The following is an 18,037-nucleotide window of genomic DNA, read 5'->3' on the forward strand; positions in this document are numbered from 1 at the left end:
AAATACAGTGGGATCTCGACTTAAGAATGTCCCAACTTAAGAGTTAATCGTCTTGTTTTGACATAAGAGCAGCATTTTGAGTTAAGAGTTTATTTATTTACAGTACAATATAGTAATATATAATGCTAATATTGTGCTATGCTAATGATATAATATATTGTTAGCTTCACCTTGCTATATACACCAAACTGCACACAGGTTGAAGTCTTTTTAGTTTATTAGAAAGTAGAAGATTAAAAGGTTCTTTAAAAGCAAAAGTAAAGTTCCACAAAATGGTTACAAAATAAAGCCACAGGGAATAAATCCAGACATCACGAGGAATAAACAAAGTCCCAATAGAGCATGGCAAAGTCCCAAGAACATGAACACAAAAGCTGCAAGGTAATCCAGGAAAACAAGAGCTTGCTTCTTGGTTGAACGAAAGTTGCTTTGACAAAGGTTTGTCTCCAAACACATTGCTTTAATACCCTTTGCAAAGCATGAAAGCATTTCTCTAGCCTCTAACCTCCCTCTTGTTTGCAATTCTCACACTCCTCTGAACCCTGAATTCCAAACGGTCAGCTCGATCTAAGGAGCCTGTTTCATCAAGGTCAGCCTGCTCTTTAGTTTGCTGAGCCTCATTATCAGACTGAGAACTGTCCTCCTTTTCCAAGTCCATTTGCACCTGGCTAGTTTCAGTATCATCAACATCATTATTTGCTGTGGAAAAATGAACTAGCACTCCCTCATCTTCTACAACAGGAACATTTTGAACCTGATTGTGAACCTGAATCCCATCGTCCTCATCAGAGTCAATCTGAGGTTCCAGCTGAGTATGTACATATAACTTGTAAGCCGCTCTGAGTCCCCTTCGGGGTGAGAGAGGGCGGGGTATAAATGTAGTAAATAAACAAATATTTATATTCTGCCCTTCTCAGAGTGGATCACAATGAACATATATGGCAAACATTCAATTCCATTAGGCATACGACATACAGACACAGACACAGAGGCAATTTAACATTTTCCAGCTTCCGGCTTCATGAGAGTATGCTCAATTCCGGCCACAGGGGGAGCTGCTGTGACACCGACTCCTTGATGGAATACTTCCTCATTCTTCCACACACTGCTGGACGTTTTTATGGTGTCGTAAATGATTTAAATTAGCCTCCCCGCATAAAGCGGTACCTAAATTTCTTACTTGACAGATGCAACTGTCTTTTGGGTTGCTTAGGTCAACAACAAGCTAGGCTTTTTAACGGTCGGTCAGCAATTTATTGCAGCTGGCTACTAACCAGCTGTGCACGCCAGAGGGAGCTCTAGTGCCAGAATATAATGATAATAATAATAATAATAATAATAATAATAATAATAATAATAATAATAATAATAATTTATTTGTTTGACCAGTCATATGACCATTTCAAAGTGCAACATAAATAAAAACAAGGCCAGAATATAGGACTTTATTTATTTATTTATTTATTATTAGCGACATTTATATCCCGCCCTTCTCACCCCGAAGGGGACTCAGGGCAGCTTTCAAGTTATATATACAGTAGAGTCTCACTTATCCAACATTCGCTTATCCAACGTTCTGGATTATCCAACGCATTTTTGTAGTCAATGTTTTCAATACATCATGATATTTTGGTGCTAAATTCATAAATACAGTAATTACTACATAGCATTACTCCGTATTGAACTACTTTTTCTGTCAAATTTGTTGTATAACATGATGTTTTGGTGCTTAATTTGTAAAATCATAACCTAATTTGATGTTTAATAGGCTTTTCCTTAATCCTTCCTTATTATCCAACATATTTGCTCATTCAACATTATGCCGGCCTGTTTATGTTGGATAAGTGAGACTCTACTGTACATACAATATATTATATTATTAGTATAGCACAATATAAGCACTATATAAGCATGATATATTATTATATTGTACTATACTACAATATTGCAATATTATTAGTAATATTACATGTAATATAAATATACAATTAGAATAGTGTAATAATTATAATAGCTTTAAGGCTTCAAGAGAGCAGCCTGCATGCCTCGTACCTTGTGCTCTTGTCTGTTTTGGGAAAATTTGCTTTGTAATAAGAGAGATTAGCGTTAAGAGCCCAGTCATGGAATGAATTAAACTCTTAACTCAAGGTACCACTGCATAGTAATAAGTGTCATTGAAGCCCGAGATGCCGGGAGCTGTTCTGACTTGTGCCTCTTCCCGTCCCCTGCAGAACTTCGACATGTTTATCAGCCATTACAGCAGCGTGAGCACTCCTCCCTGCGTCCATGTTTACAAGCTCAGCGGCTCCGACGAGGATCCCCTCCACAAGCAGCCCAGGTTTTGGGCCAGCATGATGGAAGCCGCCAGTGAGTCTCCGTCCCTCTTGCTTCTCGTCTCCTTGACTCCTTTCCCCCCTAAAATGTGTTTTCAAATACAACGGATCCCCACAAAGTGGTTTTGAGGGTCTTTGTACATTTCTGAGTTACCGTATATACTCGAAGATAAGCCGGGTTTTTCAGCCCTTTTTATGAGCTAAAAAAGCCTCCCACGGCTTATAATCCGGTCAAGGTTAAGCCGGGCAGCAGAGCCTGGAGCCTATTGCTTGCAATATATAATATATTTATCTCCTTACTTATCAGTGTTTACTCTTCCAAAGCCTCCCTTGCTCTTAATATCAAAGCCTCCCTTGCTCTTAACCAAGGGAATGTTTTGAAAAGGGAAAGAAGCCCTTGCAAGTCACGAAGAATATTTCCCCCTGAAATATTTGTTAATCTCTGCTACAGATATATAGCCATTTCCCACTGTAAGCCTTTGCAATTCCTATATACTGTATATACTCGAGTATAAGCCTAGTTTTTCATCCCTTTTGTTAAGAGGGGGGCATGGTAAGTAATCTGGGGGTTTTTCTGTTATTTAGACTTTGTTTTTCTAGGGTTTTTTATTGAATGACATAGGTTGGATGACTATGCATTTTGTGACCAATTTGGTATGATTTGGTTCAGTGGTTTTGTTGTTTACTCCATGGGAAAAATGCAGATTACATTTATATATATAGATAGATAGATAGATAGATAGATAGATAGATATACATGCTGTATATACTCGATTATAAGCCTACTTTTTCAGCCCTTTTTTAAGACTGAAAAAGCCCCCCTTGGCTTATACTCGGGTGAGGGTCCCAGTTGGCTTATATTTGGGTCAGCTTATACTCAATAATATATGGTACATTTATTATTTTTCTCTATTATTATTGGTATTATTACATTTATTATTTTTCTCTATTATTGTTGCTACTATTACATTTATTTTACTGTATTTTTATTATTATTAATACATTTATTATTTCACTCTGATCTTATTATTATTGCATTTATTATTTTACTCTATTTATTATTACATGTATTATTTTCCTGTATTTATTATTATTATTATGACATGTATTATTTGACTATTATTATTAAAAGGACACATGAGCACATTTACATTGAAGAAGATGAGAATAATGATTGGAACAGAGTTGGACAGTCTTATCTTAAATTTGAGCTTTACGTAAATATTGAAAAATATTTAACCTGCTGATGCCTCAGTTAATGCAATTTTATTAGTATCTATTTTTATTTCTGAAATTTACCACCCTTGGCTTATACTGGAGTCAAATGTTTTCCCAGTTTTTTGGTGGTAAAATTAGGTGCCTCGGCTTATATTCATGTTGGCTTATACTCGAGTATATACGGTACCTAAATATTTTTATCTATCCATCTATCTATATTAATTTTACATATGAATTTCCCCGTCATGTTTGCAAGTCTTTGCAAATCCTATAAACATATAGATATCTAGAGATTTCAATGTACCTGTATATCTGTATCTATGTGTATACATTATTTTTATATATGAATTTTCGCCTCACATGTTTGCAAGTCTTTCCAAATCCTGTACAGACATAATTATCTCTATATAGAGAGATGTCTAGATAGATACATATGAATATAGATATATCAGGCTTGCAAATACTGCAGGAGGGGAATGCACATATGGAAAGAAAGGATTTGCAAACATTTCAGGGGGAAATGCATATGTGAAATTAGTATATATCATTATAGATCTATAGCTCTTCATTGTTTATATAGACGTTGAATGTTTGCCTGTTACTATGTTGTAGATAGGGTAGGGTACTAATGAAGTGTTTATTATTATTATTATTATTTTTAAGTTATTGTTAATATCATATTGTTTTTCTTGACCCTGCTTTCCCACTTACAGAGCTAGTTTACTGTTTTTCTTTGAGATATGGTAAATATTCATAAACATTTAACCTTCTGATGCCTCAATTTAATGTAGTTCGCTATCATCTTTTGAGCTTTCCAAACGTTCCATGTCAGCCATCCGATTTTAACAAGTTCAGGATTCAGATTTAGTTGCCAGCTTTGATACGGATGGACCCAAAACGAGCCAGCGAAAATCTATATATATAAAAATGTAATGTGCGTCTTTCCCATGGAGTAAACAACAAAACCACTGAACCAAATCACACCAAATTTGGCCACAAAAGACATAGTCATCCCATCTATGTCTATCAATAAAAAAACCTAGAAAAATAAAGTTCAAATGACAGGACGAGGAAGAGCTGTTCTTCCCCTGGCTGCCAGTCATAAAGGTAGCCCCTTCATGTCCTGGCAACCACCTCAGCCACATATACTAACAACCACCAATTCCTCAATACTTTATTTCCCATACCACCACACTTTGTCACAGCAGTGCGTAGCTGGGCACAGCTAGTCACTGTATATACAAAGAAGAACCCACTCACGAGCGAAAGAAAATAACATATTGAGTGGGCATTTGCGTTAGACCTTTTCCCCATGTTTCTAATTTGAGCTTGTTTTGCGCTTGGATCCCCCTGCTGACCCTTTCCTCCCCCTCCTCCTCCCTTTGGCCTCTCTGCAGGCTGCCCCGCCGACTACATCCCGCCGGAAATCTTCCACTTCCGCACCCAGTCGGACGTCGAGCTGTACGGGATGGTGTACAAACCTCACGACCTCCAGCCGGGGAAGAAGCACCCCACCGTCCTCTTCGTGTACGGAGGGCCTCAGGTAGAACATGACGGGCGCGGTGACAGGTCTCAAGTGACAAAAAAATCAACCCCGTTTTGAAGGAAGGAAGGCCAGCCCTTTCGGCCATAATTGGCCAGCGGCGAGTGCAAACCAATCATAGGGATCTGTTATTGATAGCAAAAAGGAGCTGCAATCTACCTTAGACTATTGTATGCTTTGAAATAGGCATTAAAGAGCACCTAAAGCAGGGTTCCCTAAACTAAGGCCCGTGGGCCGGAGGCGGCCCTCCAAGATCACTTACCTGGCCCCTGTCCTAAACTTTAGACTTAGGGTTGACCTAAGTCTATCTGATCTTTGGAGGTCTCTTTGCTTACCTATGGTCTTATGAGATCATCTAGATGGTCTTTGAAGGTCTCTTTGCTTACCTATGGTCTTATGAGATCATCTCGATGGTCTTTGGAGGTCTCTTTGCTTACCTATGGTCTTATGAGATCATCTAGATGGTCTTTGAAGGTCTCTTTGCTTACCTATGGTCTTATGAGATCGTCTCGATGGTCTGTGGAGGTCTCTTTGCTTACCTATGGTCTTATGAGATCATCTAGATGGTCTTTGGAGGTCTCTTTGCTTACCTATGGTCTTATGAGATCATCTAGATGGTCTTTGGAGGTCTCTTTGCTTACCTATGGTCTTATGAGATCATCTAGATGGTCTTTGGAGGTCTCTTTGCTTAGCTACGGCCTTATGAGATCGTCTCGATGGTCTTTGGAGGTCTCTTTGCTTAGCTACGGCCTTATGAGACCAACTAGATGGCTTTTGGAGGTCACTTTCCTTACCTATGATCGTCTAGATGGCCTTACCTATGGTTTTAGGAGATTGTCTAAATGGGCTTTAGGGGTCCCTTTCCTTATCTATGGTCTTATGAAACCATCTAGATGGTCTTTGGAGGTCTCTTTGCTTACCTATGGTCTTATGAGATCGTCTAGATCGTCTTGGAAGGTCTCTTTGCTTAGCTACGGCCGTATGAGACCATCTAGATGGCTTTTGGAGGTCACTTTCCTTACCTATGGTCCTATGAGAACGTCCAGATGGCCTTACCTATGGTTTTAGGAGATTGTCTAAATGGCCTTTAGGGGTCCCTTTCCTTACCGATGGTCTTATGAAACCATCTAGATTAGGGGTCCCCAAACTTTTTAAGTGGAGGGCCGGTTCATGGTCCCTCAGACTGTTGAGGGGCCGAATTATCATTTGAAAAAAAAATGAACAAATCCCTATGCACACTGCACATGTCTTATTTGTAGTGCAAAAAACCCCCAACAATTGTTTGTTTGTTTGTTTGTTTACTACATGTATACCCCACCCACTCAGGCTCAGAGCAGTTTACAAGTTGTATGTACATACAATATATTGTATTAGCACAGCACAATATTAGCATTATATATTACTATTTTGTACTATACCACTATACTGTAATACTAATAATATTACATTTAATATATAATTAATATTATATTGTATTATTATTAGTATTATATGGTATTACATTATAATAATATTATCAATATTATATGTATATAGGTACACAATATATGATATTATTACCATAGCATAATATTAGTAAATGAAGAACAATACAATATTTAAAAACAAAAACAATTTTAAGCTACATAATCCTACCAGGATTTCAATGGGAAGCGTGGGCCTGCTTGTGGCCAATGAGATAATCAAGTTAATTAGGATTGTTGTTTTTGTTGTTGTTGTTGTTGTTGTTGTTGTTGTGTGCCTTCAAGTCATTTCTGACTTTGGGCGAGCCTAAGTCTAAAACTGGGGGCGAGGGCCAGGTAAATGACCTTGGAGGGCCGCATCCGGCCCCTGGGCCTTAGTTTGGGGACCCCTGATCTAGATGGTCTTTGAGGGTCCCTTTCCTTATCTATGGTCTTCTGATGACTTGATGAGATCATCTAGATGGTCTTTGGAGGTCTCTTTGCTTACCGATGGTCTTATGAGATCGTGTCAGGGGACACCAAACTAAGGCCCTCCAAAGTCATTGACCTGGCCCCTGTACTAAACTTTAGTCTTAGGGTTGACCTAAGTCTACCTGGTCTTTGGAGGTCTCTTTTCTTACCTATGGTCATATGAGATCATCTGGATGGCCTTTGGGGGCCCCTTTCCTTACCTATAGTCTTGTGAAATCATGTAGATGGTCTTTGAGGGTTCCTTTCCTTATCTATGGTCTTTTGATGGCCTGATGAGATCATCTAGATGGCTTTGGGGGGTCTCTTTCCTTACCTGTGGCCTTATGAAACCATCTAGATGGTCTTTGGAGGTCTCTTTGCTTACCTATGGTCTTATGAGACCATCTAGATCAGGGGTCCCCAAACTAAGGCCCTCCAGGGTCCTTGACTTGGCCTCTGTCCTAAACCTTAGACTTAGGGTTGACCTAAGTCTGAAATGACTTGAAGGCACACAACAACAACAATCCTAATTTTGGACTATTTCATCCTAGTCCAGCCCACCAACAGTCTGAGGGACTGTGAATCGGTCCTCCACTTAAAACATTTGAGGACCCCTGACCTAAAGTTTTGGAGAGCTTCTGTTCAACCATTTCAAAGCTCTCTGCTTGAGCATTGATGGCATGATCATCAGCATAGATTAAATTTTCTGTCCGTACTGGTAATGGCTGATCATTTGTGTAAACGTTAAACATTTATGGAGCAATTATGCTCCCCTGAGGCAGGCCATTCGTCTGCTTCTCTGGAACTCAACAAAAAAGCTCCTGTTTTGTAGCAGACTTCCTATGAAATGGATGAGGTGGTAATCCTTTTTCTCTCTCTCTCTCTGATTGCTTTTCCTCCACCCTTTGCAGGTCCAGTTAGTAAACAACTCCTTCAAAGGCATCAAGTACCTACGGCTCAATACTCTGGCTTCCCTCGGCTATGCTGTCGTGGTGATTGACGGCCGGGGCTCCTGCCAGCGAGGCCTTAAGTTCGAAGGGGCCCTCAAGAACCAGATGGTGAGTTGCTCTGCGTCGCTAAGAAAAGTTCCCCCTTTCCTATGGGGATTGTGCATGCTTGGAGGAGGGATGTGTTGCACTCCAGGCCTGGAAACACCTATGGCCAGTGAACCACACAAGAGTCCAGGAATATAAACAAACAGTTTATTGTAAAAACAGATAAATAAAAAACATATAAAAATCAGGAATAAGAAAGGAAAATACGTAATCCAAAAAGGTTTAGCAAAAAGGTGAGGACCAAACAATAATCCAAATCTATATATCTATATATATAAAAGGGTAATGAAATTTTGGCCTAGGACAAAACAACAAAACTACACATTCCAGAAACACTCAACTTGGCAGCACAACCCCTCATCCATGCCTCTACGTTCATACAACAAAAAGAAAAGAAAAATAAATTCCTAATTAGAGGCAGAGTAATAATTGTTTTTATCCTATTGCTGCCAGTTAGAAGGCTAAGCTCCGCCCACTTGGTCTCCTAGCAACCCACTCAGCCCAGGGGACAGGCACAGTTAGGCCTCACTTAGGCCTCTTTCACAGTGCCTATAAAATACAGATTATCTGATTTTAACTGGATTATGTGGCAGTGTAGACTCAAGGCCCTTTCACACAGCTATATCACCCATTTATAATCTTATATTATCTGCTTTGAACTGGATTATCTTGACTCCACACTGCCATATAATCCACTTCAGTGTGCATTTTATCCAGCTGTGTAGAAGGGGCCTCATATAATCCAGTTCTAAGCAGATAATATAAGATTATAAATATACAGTAGAACTGGATTATATTATACTTATCCAACATAAACAGACAGGCAGAACGTTGGATAAGCAAATATGTTGGATAATAAGGGGGGATTAAGGAAAAACCTATTAAACATCAAATTACGTTATGATTTTACAAACGAAGCACCAAAACATCATGTTATACAACAGATTTGACAGAAAAAGTAGTTCAGTGCGTGGTAATGCTATGTAGTAATTACTGTATTTACGAATTTAGCACCAAAACATCTCAATGTATTGGAAACATTGACTACAAAAACACTGACGACTAAGAGCCCAACTGCGTTGGATAATCCAGAACATTGGATAAGCGAATGTTGGATAAGTGAGACTCTACTGTAATATGAAATAATTACTGTGGTATAATAATACAGAACAATATAATCTCTAAAACCAGAACAGTAAATAAAGAGCAACACTTTGAAAGCAGGGAAATTGGGAATTCCAGAAAGGAAACAATCAGGGCCAGCTAACACTTCCCATATTATGATTATGTCGTTCAGAGAGATTATGTGGGAAAGTTGTGAAAGAAATTCATGGGAGACAGAACAATTTCATGGATGTCTATTAAGCAACAAGTTGTTTACCTTAAGTTCAGTTCAGGCAACGCTGTGTTAAAAGCCATTCAAGCGGAATGATTTCCTCTCCCTTCCGCCATTTTCCTCCCAGGGTCAAGTGGAGATCGAAGACCAGGTGGAAGGTTTACATTACGTGGCGGAGAAATACGGGTTCGTGGACCTGGCCCGCGTTGCCATCCACGGCTGGTCCTACGGAGGCTTCCTCTCCCTCATGGGCCTCATCTGCAAACCTCATGTCTTCAAGGTAAGCCTCTGGGTGAACTATACATCCCAGGACCTACAACTCCAAAATGTCCAGGCCAATTGCCCTCAAAACCGAGCAGTATTTGAATTTCTATATATCGGGTATGCATGCCAAGTTTGGTCCAGATCCATCATTGTTTGGGTTCACAGTCCACTCTGGATGTAGGTGAACTACAACTCCCATCAGTCCCAACCCTGTGGCTGCTGTCCTTTTCAGGTGGCCATCGCCGGGGCCCCCGTCACCGTCTGGATGGCCTACGACACGGGATACACGGAGCGGTACATGGATGTCCCCGAGAACAACCAGCAAGGCTACGAAGCGGGGTCGGTGGCGCTGCATGTCGAGAAACTCCCCAACGAGTGAGTGCTGCTTATGTCGTAGTTTGGACTCTCCTTGGGAATTGTAGTCCCAACAAAACCCGGAGGGCCGTAGCGTCTCCATGCCTGATTTGTTCCACTTTGGTCTCCCTCGCAGGCCCAACCGCTTGCTGATCCTCCATGGGTTTCTGGATGAAAACGTGCACTTTTTCCACACCAATTTCCTGATCTCCCAGCTCATCCGGGCTGGGAAGCCCTATCAGCTACAGGTCCGTATTGGTTGACGTGGTTGGGAGCCCCACGGGGAGAAAGGCGGGATAATAATAGTAATAATAATAATAATAATAATAATAATAATAATAATAATAGGATAGTATTCAAGACTAATATGGAAGACAAGGGGTCCAGGATCCCCGCGGGGTGGAGAAGAGTGGAATATAAATAAAGGTAATAATAATAATAATAATAATAATAATAATAATAATAATAATCCCTACTGGGAACCTTAAGCATCATCCGAAAATATATCACACAGTCCTAGACACTTGGGTAGGAGAAGGGCAGAATATAAATAAAGCTAATAATAATAATAATTATTATTATTATAAGGTAGTATTTGAGATGAATATGGAAGACAAAGGGGTCCAGGATCCCCACGGGGAGGAGAAGGGTGGAATATAAATAAAGGTAATAATAATACTACTACTACTAATAATAATAATATAAATATTATTATAAATAAAGGTAATAATAATAATATAAATATTTATATTAATTAATATATTAATAATTATAAATATTTATATTATAAAGGTAATAATAATAATAATCCCTACTGGGATCTGCAAGCATAATCCAAAAATACATCACACAGTCCTAGACACTTGGGAAGTGTTCGACGTGATTTTGTGAAACGAAATTCAGCATATCTATCTTGTTTACTGAGTCATAATAATAAAATAATAATAATAATAGGACGGTATTCGAGATGAATATAGAACAAAAAGGGATCTGGGAAATAAATAAATAAATAATAATAATAATAATAATAATAATAGGATGGTATTCAAGATCATCATCATCATCATCATTTAATTACTTATTAATCACCCTCCATCCAAGATGCTCTAGGCCAGGGGTCCCCAAACTAAGGCCCGGGGGCCGGATGCGGCCCATCGAAGCCATTTATCTTGCCCCTACGGCACAAAGGCAGAAGGGGGTTGGGCTAAATGACCCAAGGGGTCTCTTCTTCTCTTAAAAGCCCTATTATTATTATTATTATTATTATTATTATTATTATTATTATTATTATTATTATCATCATCATCATCATCATCATTGAGGCTGGTTGACCATCTGTCAGGGATGCTTTGCTTGTGCTTTTGGTGCACAAAGGCAGAAGGGGGTTGGACTAAATGGCCCAAGGGGTCTCTTCCAATCCTCTTTATTATTATTATTATTATTATTATTATTATTATTATTATTATTATTAACAACAACAACAACATTGAGACTGGGAGGCCATCTATTGGGGGTGCTTTGCTAGTGATTTTGGTACACAAAGGCAGAAGGGGATTAGACTCAATGGCCCAAGGGGTCTCTTCCAACCCTCTATTATTATTATTATTATTATTATTATTATTATTATTAACAACAACATTGAGGCTGGTAGGCCATCGGTCGGGGGTGCTTTGCTAGTGATTTTGATGCACAAAGGGGATTGGACTCAATGGCCCAAGGGGTCTCTTCCAACCCTCTTTTATTATTATTATTATTATTATTATTATTATTATTATTATTATTATTATTATTATTGCTCGATGGCCAACTATAGTCCGGCCCTCCAACGGTCCGAAGGATCGTGAACTGGCCCCCTGTTTAAAAAGTTTGGGGACCCCTGCTCTAGGCGATTTATAAGATAAAATTGTAAAGGATAAAAATACATACATACAAATATTGATAAAATTAACATAGATTAAAAGATGAATACTGTATATAAGACAAAGGGGTCCAGGATCCCCACAGGGAGAAGGGTAGAATATAAATAAAGGTAATAATAATAACAACAACAACAATAGGACGGTATTCGAGATGAACATGGAAGACCATGGGGAGGAGAAGGGCAGAATATAAACAAAGGTAATATAATAATAATAATAATAATAATAATAATAATAATAATAGGATGGTATTAGAGATGCAAATGAAGACAAAGGGGTTCAGGATCCCCATGGGGAGGAGAAGGGTGGAATATAAATAATAATAATAATAATAATAATAATAATAATAATAATAATAATAATAGGATAGTATTCGAAATGAATATGGAATACAAAGGGATCCAGGATCCCCATGGGGAGGAGAAAGACTGAATATAAATAGAGATAATAAGAATAATAATAGTAAAAAAATCATGTCTCTTTTAGATTGTGTGGTTGTTGGCTGCCTCGAGTCCCCTCAGGGAGAAAGGCATAATAATAATAATAATAATAATAATAATAATAATAATAATAATAATAATAATAATAATAATAATCACACAGTCCTAATAATAAAAATCATGTCTCTTTAAATATAGATTAGATTGTGTGGTTGGTGGCTGCCTCGAGTCCCCTCAGGGAGAAAGGCAGAATAATAATAATAATAATAATAATAATAATAATAATAATAATAATAATACATCACACAGTCCTAGACACTTGGGAAGTGTTCGACTTGTGATTTTGTGATACGAAATCCAGCATATCTATCTTGTTTGCTATGTCATATAATAATAATAATAGTAATACCTCTAATATCCAAGGCTCTTGGGAAGAGCCCGATATTCAGAGACGAATCTCAGATACTTGGAGCCAATGTGCATTGTGTGCAGTAGTGTTATGTACAAATAAATCTATAATAATAATTATAATAATATAATATATGGCTGGTATTCAGGACATAGATGGAGGATGAAGGGCAAGAAGAAATAGTAGTAGACTAGCTGTGCCCGGCCAGGCGTTGCTGTGACTAGGACTTAATTTTTCTTTTCTTTTTGTTGTATGAACGTAGAGGCGTGGATGAGAGGTTGTGCTGTCAATTTTCGATGTTGTGGGGCGTTTAGTTTAGTAGTTTTGTCCGGTGCCGTGATTCCAATACCCTTTTATATATATAGACTAGCTGTGCCCGGCCACGCGTTGCTGTGGCGAAGTATGGTGGTATGTGAAATAAAGTATTGAGGAATTGGTGGTAGTTAAGGTAAAGGGTAAAGGTTTTCCCCTGACATTAAGTCCATTATAAATGGGTTATACAGCTGTGTGGCAGGGCCTTGAGTCTACACTGCCATATAATCCAGATAAAATCAGATAATCTGTATTTTATAGGCAGTGTGGAAGAGGCCTAAGTGAGGCCTAACTCTGCCTGTCCCCTGGGTTGAGTGGGTTGCTAGACCAAGTGGGTGGAGCTTAGCCTTTTAACTGGCAGTAATTGGATAAAAACAATTCTTCCTCTCCCTCTAATTAGGACTTTATTTTTCTTTTCTTTTTGTTGTATGAACGTGGAGGCATGGATGAGGGGTTGTGCTGCCAAGTTTAGTGTTTCTTGGATGTATAGTTTTGTTGTTTTGTCCTAGGCCGAAATTTCATTACCCTTTTATATATATAGATGGGATGGAAGAATGCAAACTATGGTAAATCCCCCTAACATGGTTCGCAGTATTAGGAAGGTTGAGAAGCCCTGATCTGGACTGACGCTCTCCCTGCCACACAGTCCAAGCCCTCCCGACAGATGCTCTCCTTTCCTCTCCTTCCAGATCTACCCCAACGAGCGACACAGTATTCGCTGCCCGGAGTCAGGGGAGCACTACGAAATCACGCTGCTGCACTTTCTTCAAGAATACCTCTGAGGGGGCAGAGAGACCCCAACCCTATGACAAGCCCCCCCCTGCCCGTCCCCCAATTCCCCCTTTCCTTTCAAGTCTCGTCTCCGACCCTCGGCTGCGTCTTACCCATTTCTCTCTCTCTGTGTTTTCCTCTCCCTTTCTCTCTGTGTTTTCCTCTCCTCCTCCGGTGCTGGGCACAACGTCCCGAGCGAACGAGGGGAGCCGAGACTGTGCCACCCCCTTTTCCTTCCTTCCGTGCCTGCCGCCGACCCCTTTCCCTGACCCCTTCCTTCCTTCCTTCCCTCCCTCCATTGAACGATGTTGCTGCTACTCCGGAATAAAAGGCAGGCTCTCCCCTTCCTTCCTTCTGTGTGCGTCTCCCCTCGCTGTCCTCGTGGAGATAAGTACGGGGAGCGGTCGGTGGCATCGACAAAAGAGAGCGGATGGAGATATGTTATGAATCTCTTCCGAGATCCGATTCCCGTTTCCGGAAGGCGCTCAGGCTTGTTTGGATGGTCTCTTCCGAAGTCCGATTCTGGTTTACGGAAAGCGGCATCGATGAGAGAGAGCGGACGGAGATACGTTACGAATCTCTTCCGAGATCCGATTCCCGTTTCCGGAAGGCGCTCGGGATTGTTTGGATGGTCTCTTCCGAAGTCCGTTTCCCGTTTACTTAAAGTGGCATCGATGAGAGAGAGCGGACGGAGATATGTTACGAATCTCTTCTGAGATCCAATTCCCGTTTCCGGAAGGCGCTCGGGCATGTTTGGATGGTCTCTTCCGAAGTCCGTTTCCCGTTTACGGAAAGTGGCATCGATGAGAGAGCGTGGATGGAGATACGTTACGAATCTCTTCCGAGATCCGATTCCCTTCTCCGGAAGGCTCTCGGGCTTGTTTGGATGGTCTCTTCCGAAGTCCGATTCTGGTTTACGGAAAGCGGCATCGATGAGAGAGAGCGGACGGAGATACGTTACGAATCTCTTCTAAGATCCGATTCCCGTTTCCGGAAGGCTCTCAGGCTTGTTTGGATGGTCTCTTCCGAAGTCCGTTTCCCGTTTACGGAAAGTGGCATCGATGAGAGAGAGCGGACAGAGATATGTTACGAATCTTTTCCGAGATCCAATTCCCGTTTCCGGTAGGCTCTCGGGCTTGTTTAGATGGTCTCTTCGGAAGTCCGATTCCCATTTACGGAAGGTGGCATCAATGAGAGAGAGCGGACGGAGATATGTTACGAATCTCTTCCGAGATCCGATTCCCGTTTCCGGAAGGCTCTCAGGCTTGTTTGGATGGTCTCTTCCGAAGTCCGATTCCCATTTACGGAAGGTGGCATCGATGAGAGAGAGCGGACGGAGATATGTTACGAATCTCTTCCGAGATCCGATTCCTGTTTCCGATAAGAGAGAGTGGACGGAGACTTGTCGCAGATTTTCTTCCGAGTTCCGAATCCCATTTACGGAAGGTGGCATTGAAAAGAAAGAGCAAACTGAGACTCATCACGGATCTCTTCCAAGGTCCGATTCCCGTTTACGGAAGGTGGCATTGAAAAGAAAGAGCGGACAGAGATACAATATGAATCTCTTCTGAGATCCAATTCCTGTTTCCGGAAAGTGGCATCGATAAGAGAGAGCGGACGGAGATACATTACGAATCTCTTCCAAGGTCCGGTTCCCGTTTCCGGAAAAGACATCGATAAGCAAGAGCAGACGGAGGTGTGTCGCGGATCTCTTCCGAGGTGAGATTCCCATTGATGGAAAGTGTCATCGATAAGAAAAAGCTGATGGAGATACGTTACGAATCTCTTCCAAGATCCGATTCCCATTTCCGGAAAGTGGAATTGATAAGAGAGAGCGGACGGAGACGCGTCGCGGATCTCTTCCGAAGTCCGATTCCCGTTTACGGAAGTTGCCATTGACAAGAAAGAGCGGACAGAGATACGTTACAAATCTCTTCTAAGATCCGATTCCTGTTTCCAATAAGAGAGAGCAGACGGAGAGGCGTTGTGAATCTCTTCCGAAGTCCAATTCCCATTTATGGAAGGTGCCATCGATAAGAGAGCGGACGGAGATACGTTACAAATCTCTTCTGAGATCCGATTCCCGTTTCCGGAAGGCACTCGGGCTTGTTTGGATGGTCGCTGCGAGATGTGTCCTTTGCCGGAGCCCCGAACCACCCGTCTCCATCTCCGCGGCTTTTCCAGTCCTCTGCAGGTCAGCGACTGTGTCCCCATTTCACCCCTCTTTTCTCCCCCGCCCCTCCCCCCCCTCCGAATTGGCCTTGTTTTGAATTGGCTCACATTGGGGGCTTTTTCGGTGGTGGGATGTCACCGCGAAAACACTCCCCCGAATGTGACTAAACAAACATCCAAGAGACGTTTTTCCACCCCGACATCTACATTTTGACAATACCCTTCCATTTTGATCTCTTGAGGAGCCTCACAAGCCACAAAGCTCTTCTTGATGACCTCTGAGGGTCCCCAAAGGCCATAAAACCTTTCATTTCTGACCTCAGAGTCCCCGCAGGCCACAAAACCCTTATTTTGGACCATTGGGGTCCTCAAGGGCCGGAAGATCTAGAATTTCTGATCTCTGAGGGTCCCCAAGGGCTACAAAACCCTTCTTGTAGACCTTTGGGGTTCCTCGCGGATCAGAAAAACTTACTTTTGGACCTTTGAGGTTCCTCAAGGTTCAGCAAACCTTACTTTTAGACCTTTGAGGTTCCTCAAAAATCAGAAAACCTTACTTTCGGATCTTTGGGGTTCTTCAAGGGCCGTAAAACCTTACTTTTGGACCTTTGTGGTTCCTCAAGGATCAGAAAACCTTACTTTTGGACCTTTGGGGTTCCTCAAGGTACAGAAAACCTTACTTTTCGATCTTTGTGGTTCCTCAAAAATCAGAAAACCTTACTTTTCAATCTTTGGGGCTCCTGAAGGGCCATAAAACCTTACTTTTGGACCTTTGGGATTCCTCAAGGATCAGAAAACCTTACTTTTGGAACTTTGGGGTTCCTCAAGGATCAGAAAACCTTACTTTTAGACATTTGTGGTTCTTCATGGATCAGAAAACCTTACTTTTGGACCTTTGGGGTTCTTCAAGGATCAAAAAACCTTACTTTTGGACCTTTGGGGTTCCTCAAGGATCAAAAAAACCTTACTTTTGGATCTTTGGGGTTCCTCAAGGATCAAAAAACCTTACTTTTGGACCTTTGGGGTTCCTCAAGGATCAGAAAACCTTACTTTTGGATCCTTAGGGTTTCTCAAGGGCTAGAAAATCTTACTGTTGGACCTTTGTGGTTCCTCAAGGATCAGAAAACCTTTTGGATCTTTGGAGTTCCTCAAGGATCAGAAAACCTTACTTTTGGACCTTTGGGGTTCCTCAAGGATCAGAAAACCTTACTTTTGGACCTTTGGGGTTCCTCAAGGATCAGAACACCTTACTTTTGGATCTTTGTGGTTCCTCAAGGATCAGAACACCTTACTTTTGGACCTTTGGGGTTCCTCAAGGGCTGGAAAACCTTACTTTTGAAGCTTTGGGGTTCCTCAAGGGCCAGAAAATCTAGTATTTCTGACCTTTGAAGGACCTCAGGGGCCACCAAACTCATCTTTTGGACCTCCGAGGGATTAGAAACGTCAATTCGGAAGGATTTTGGGGGGGAAAGGGCCACGTTTGCACCCGCGCTCCTTTTTCGTCCTCCCCGTCTTTTGGTCCCCTTTCTCCTCGGGGTTCGGGGCTCTGCCATTTCAACCCAGAAGACGCTTCGGGAGGGAAGGAAGGAAGGACGGAAAGCCGGCCCACCGGACGACCGCGGCCCCCGTGAACCACAAATGACTCCCCCCCTCTACCCCCCCCCCCCCGGTTATACTTTTAAGTGCGTATTATGAAAAGAAAATATTTTTATGGATTCTTATTCTTTTATAATTATGAGTGGTAAGATGTAGTGATGCATTAAAACTATGGGAAACCAGCGGTGTGGTTTTTTCTTACTTATTTCCTTCATTGGGACAGCTGCTGTTTGCATTGCCTGTTGTAGGAAGGCAACTCTTTCCCTGCTCAATCGCCATCATTGTCATTATTATTATGACTAGCTTGGGTACCTGGTGAACTATAACTCCTAAACATCAAGGTCAATCTCTCCCAAACCCTTCCAGTAGGTTCACTTGATCATGTTGTTTCTGTGTGCCACGTTT

General features: G+C 41.2%; 1 protein-coding gene across 3 annotated transcripts in view; it reads left to right on the forward strand.

Moving 5' to 3' along the window:
• The window catches only part of dpp9 (dipeptidyl peptidase 9), a 39,291-nt gene extending 21,477 nt beyond the window's left edge, over positions 1–17,814 (forward strand). For all 3 annotated transcript variants that reach the window (XM_062959056.1, XM_062959054.1, XM_062959055.1), the window contains exons 15-21: positions 2,232–2,367; positions 4,949–5,094; positions 7,919–8,065; positions 9,526–9,678; positions 9,895–10,037; positions 10,153–10,264; positions 13,786–17,814. In XM_062959056.1, coding sequence (XP_062815126.1) covers positions 2,232–2,367; positions 4,949–5,094; positions 7,919–8,065; positions 9,526–9,678; positions 9,895–10,037; positions 10,153–10,264; positions 13,786–13,878 — 930 coding nt within the window. In that variant the 3' untranslated portion in view covers positions 13,879–17,814. The remainder of the gene's footprint in view (positions 1–2,231; positions 2,368–4,948; positions 5,095–7,918; positions 8,066–9,525; positions 9,679–9,894; positions 10,038–10,152; positions 10,265–13,785) is intronic.
• Positions 17,815–18,037: the final 223 nt, after the last annotated feature.

The sequence above is a fragment of the Anolis carolinensis genome, unplaced genomic scaffold (assembly GCF_035594765.1).
Source record: "Anolis carolinensis isolate JA03-04 unplaced genomic scaffold, rAnoCar3.1.pri scaffold_7, whole genome shotgun sequence".
In the NCBI taxonomy this organism is placed as follows: Eukaryota; Metazoa; Chordata; class Lepidosauria; order Squamata; family Dactyloidae; genus Anolis; species Anolis carolinensis.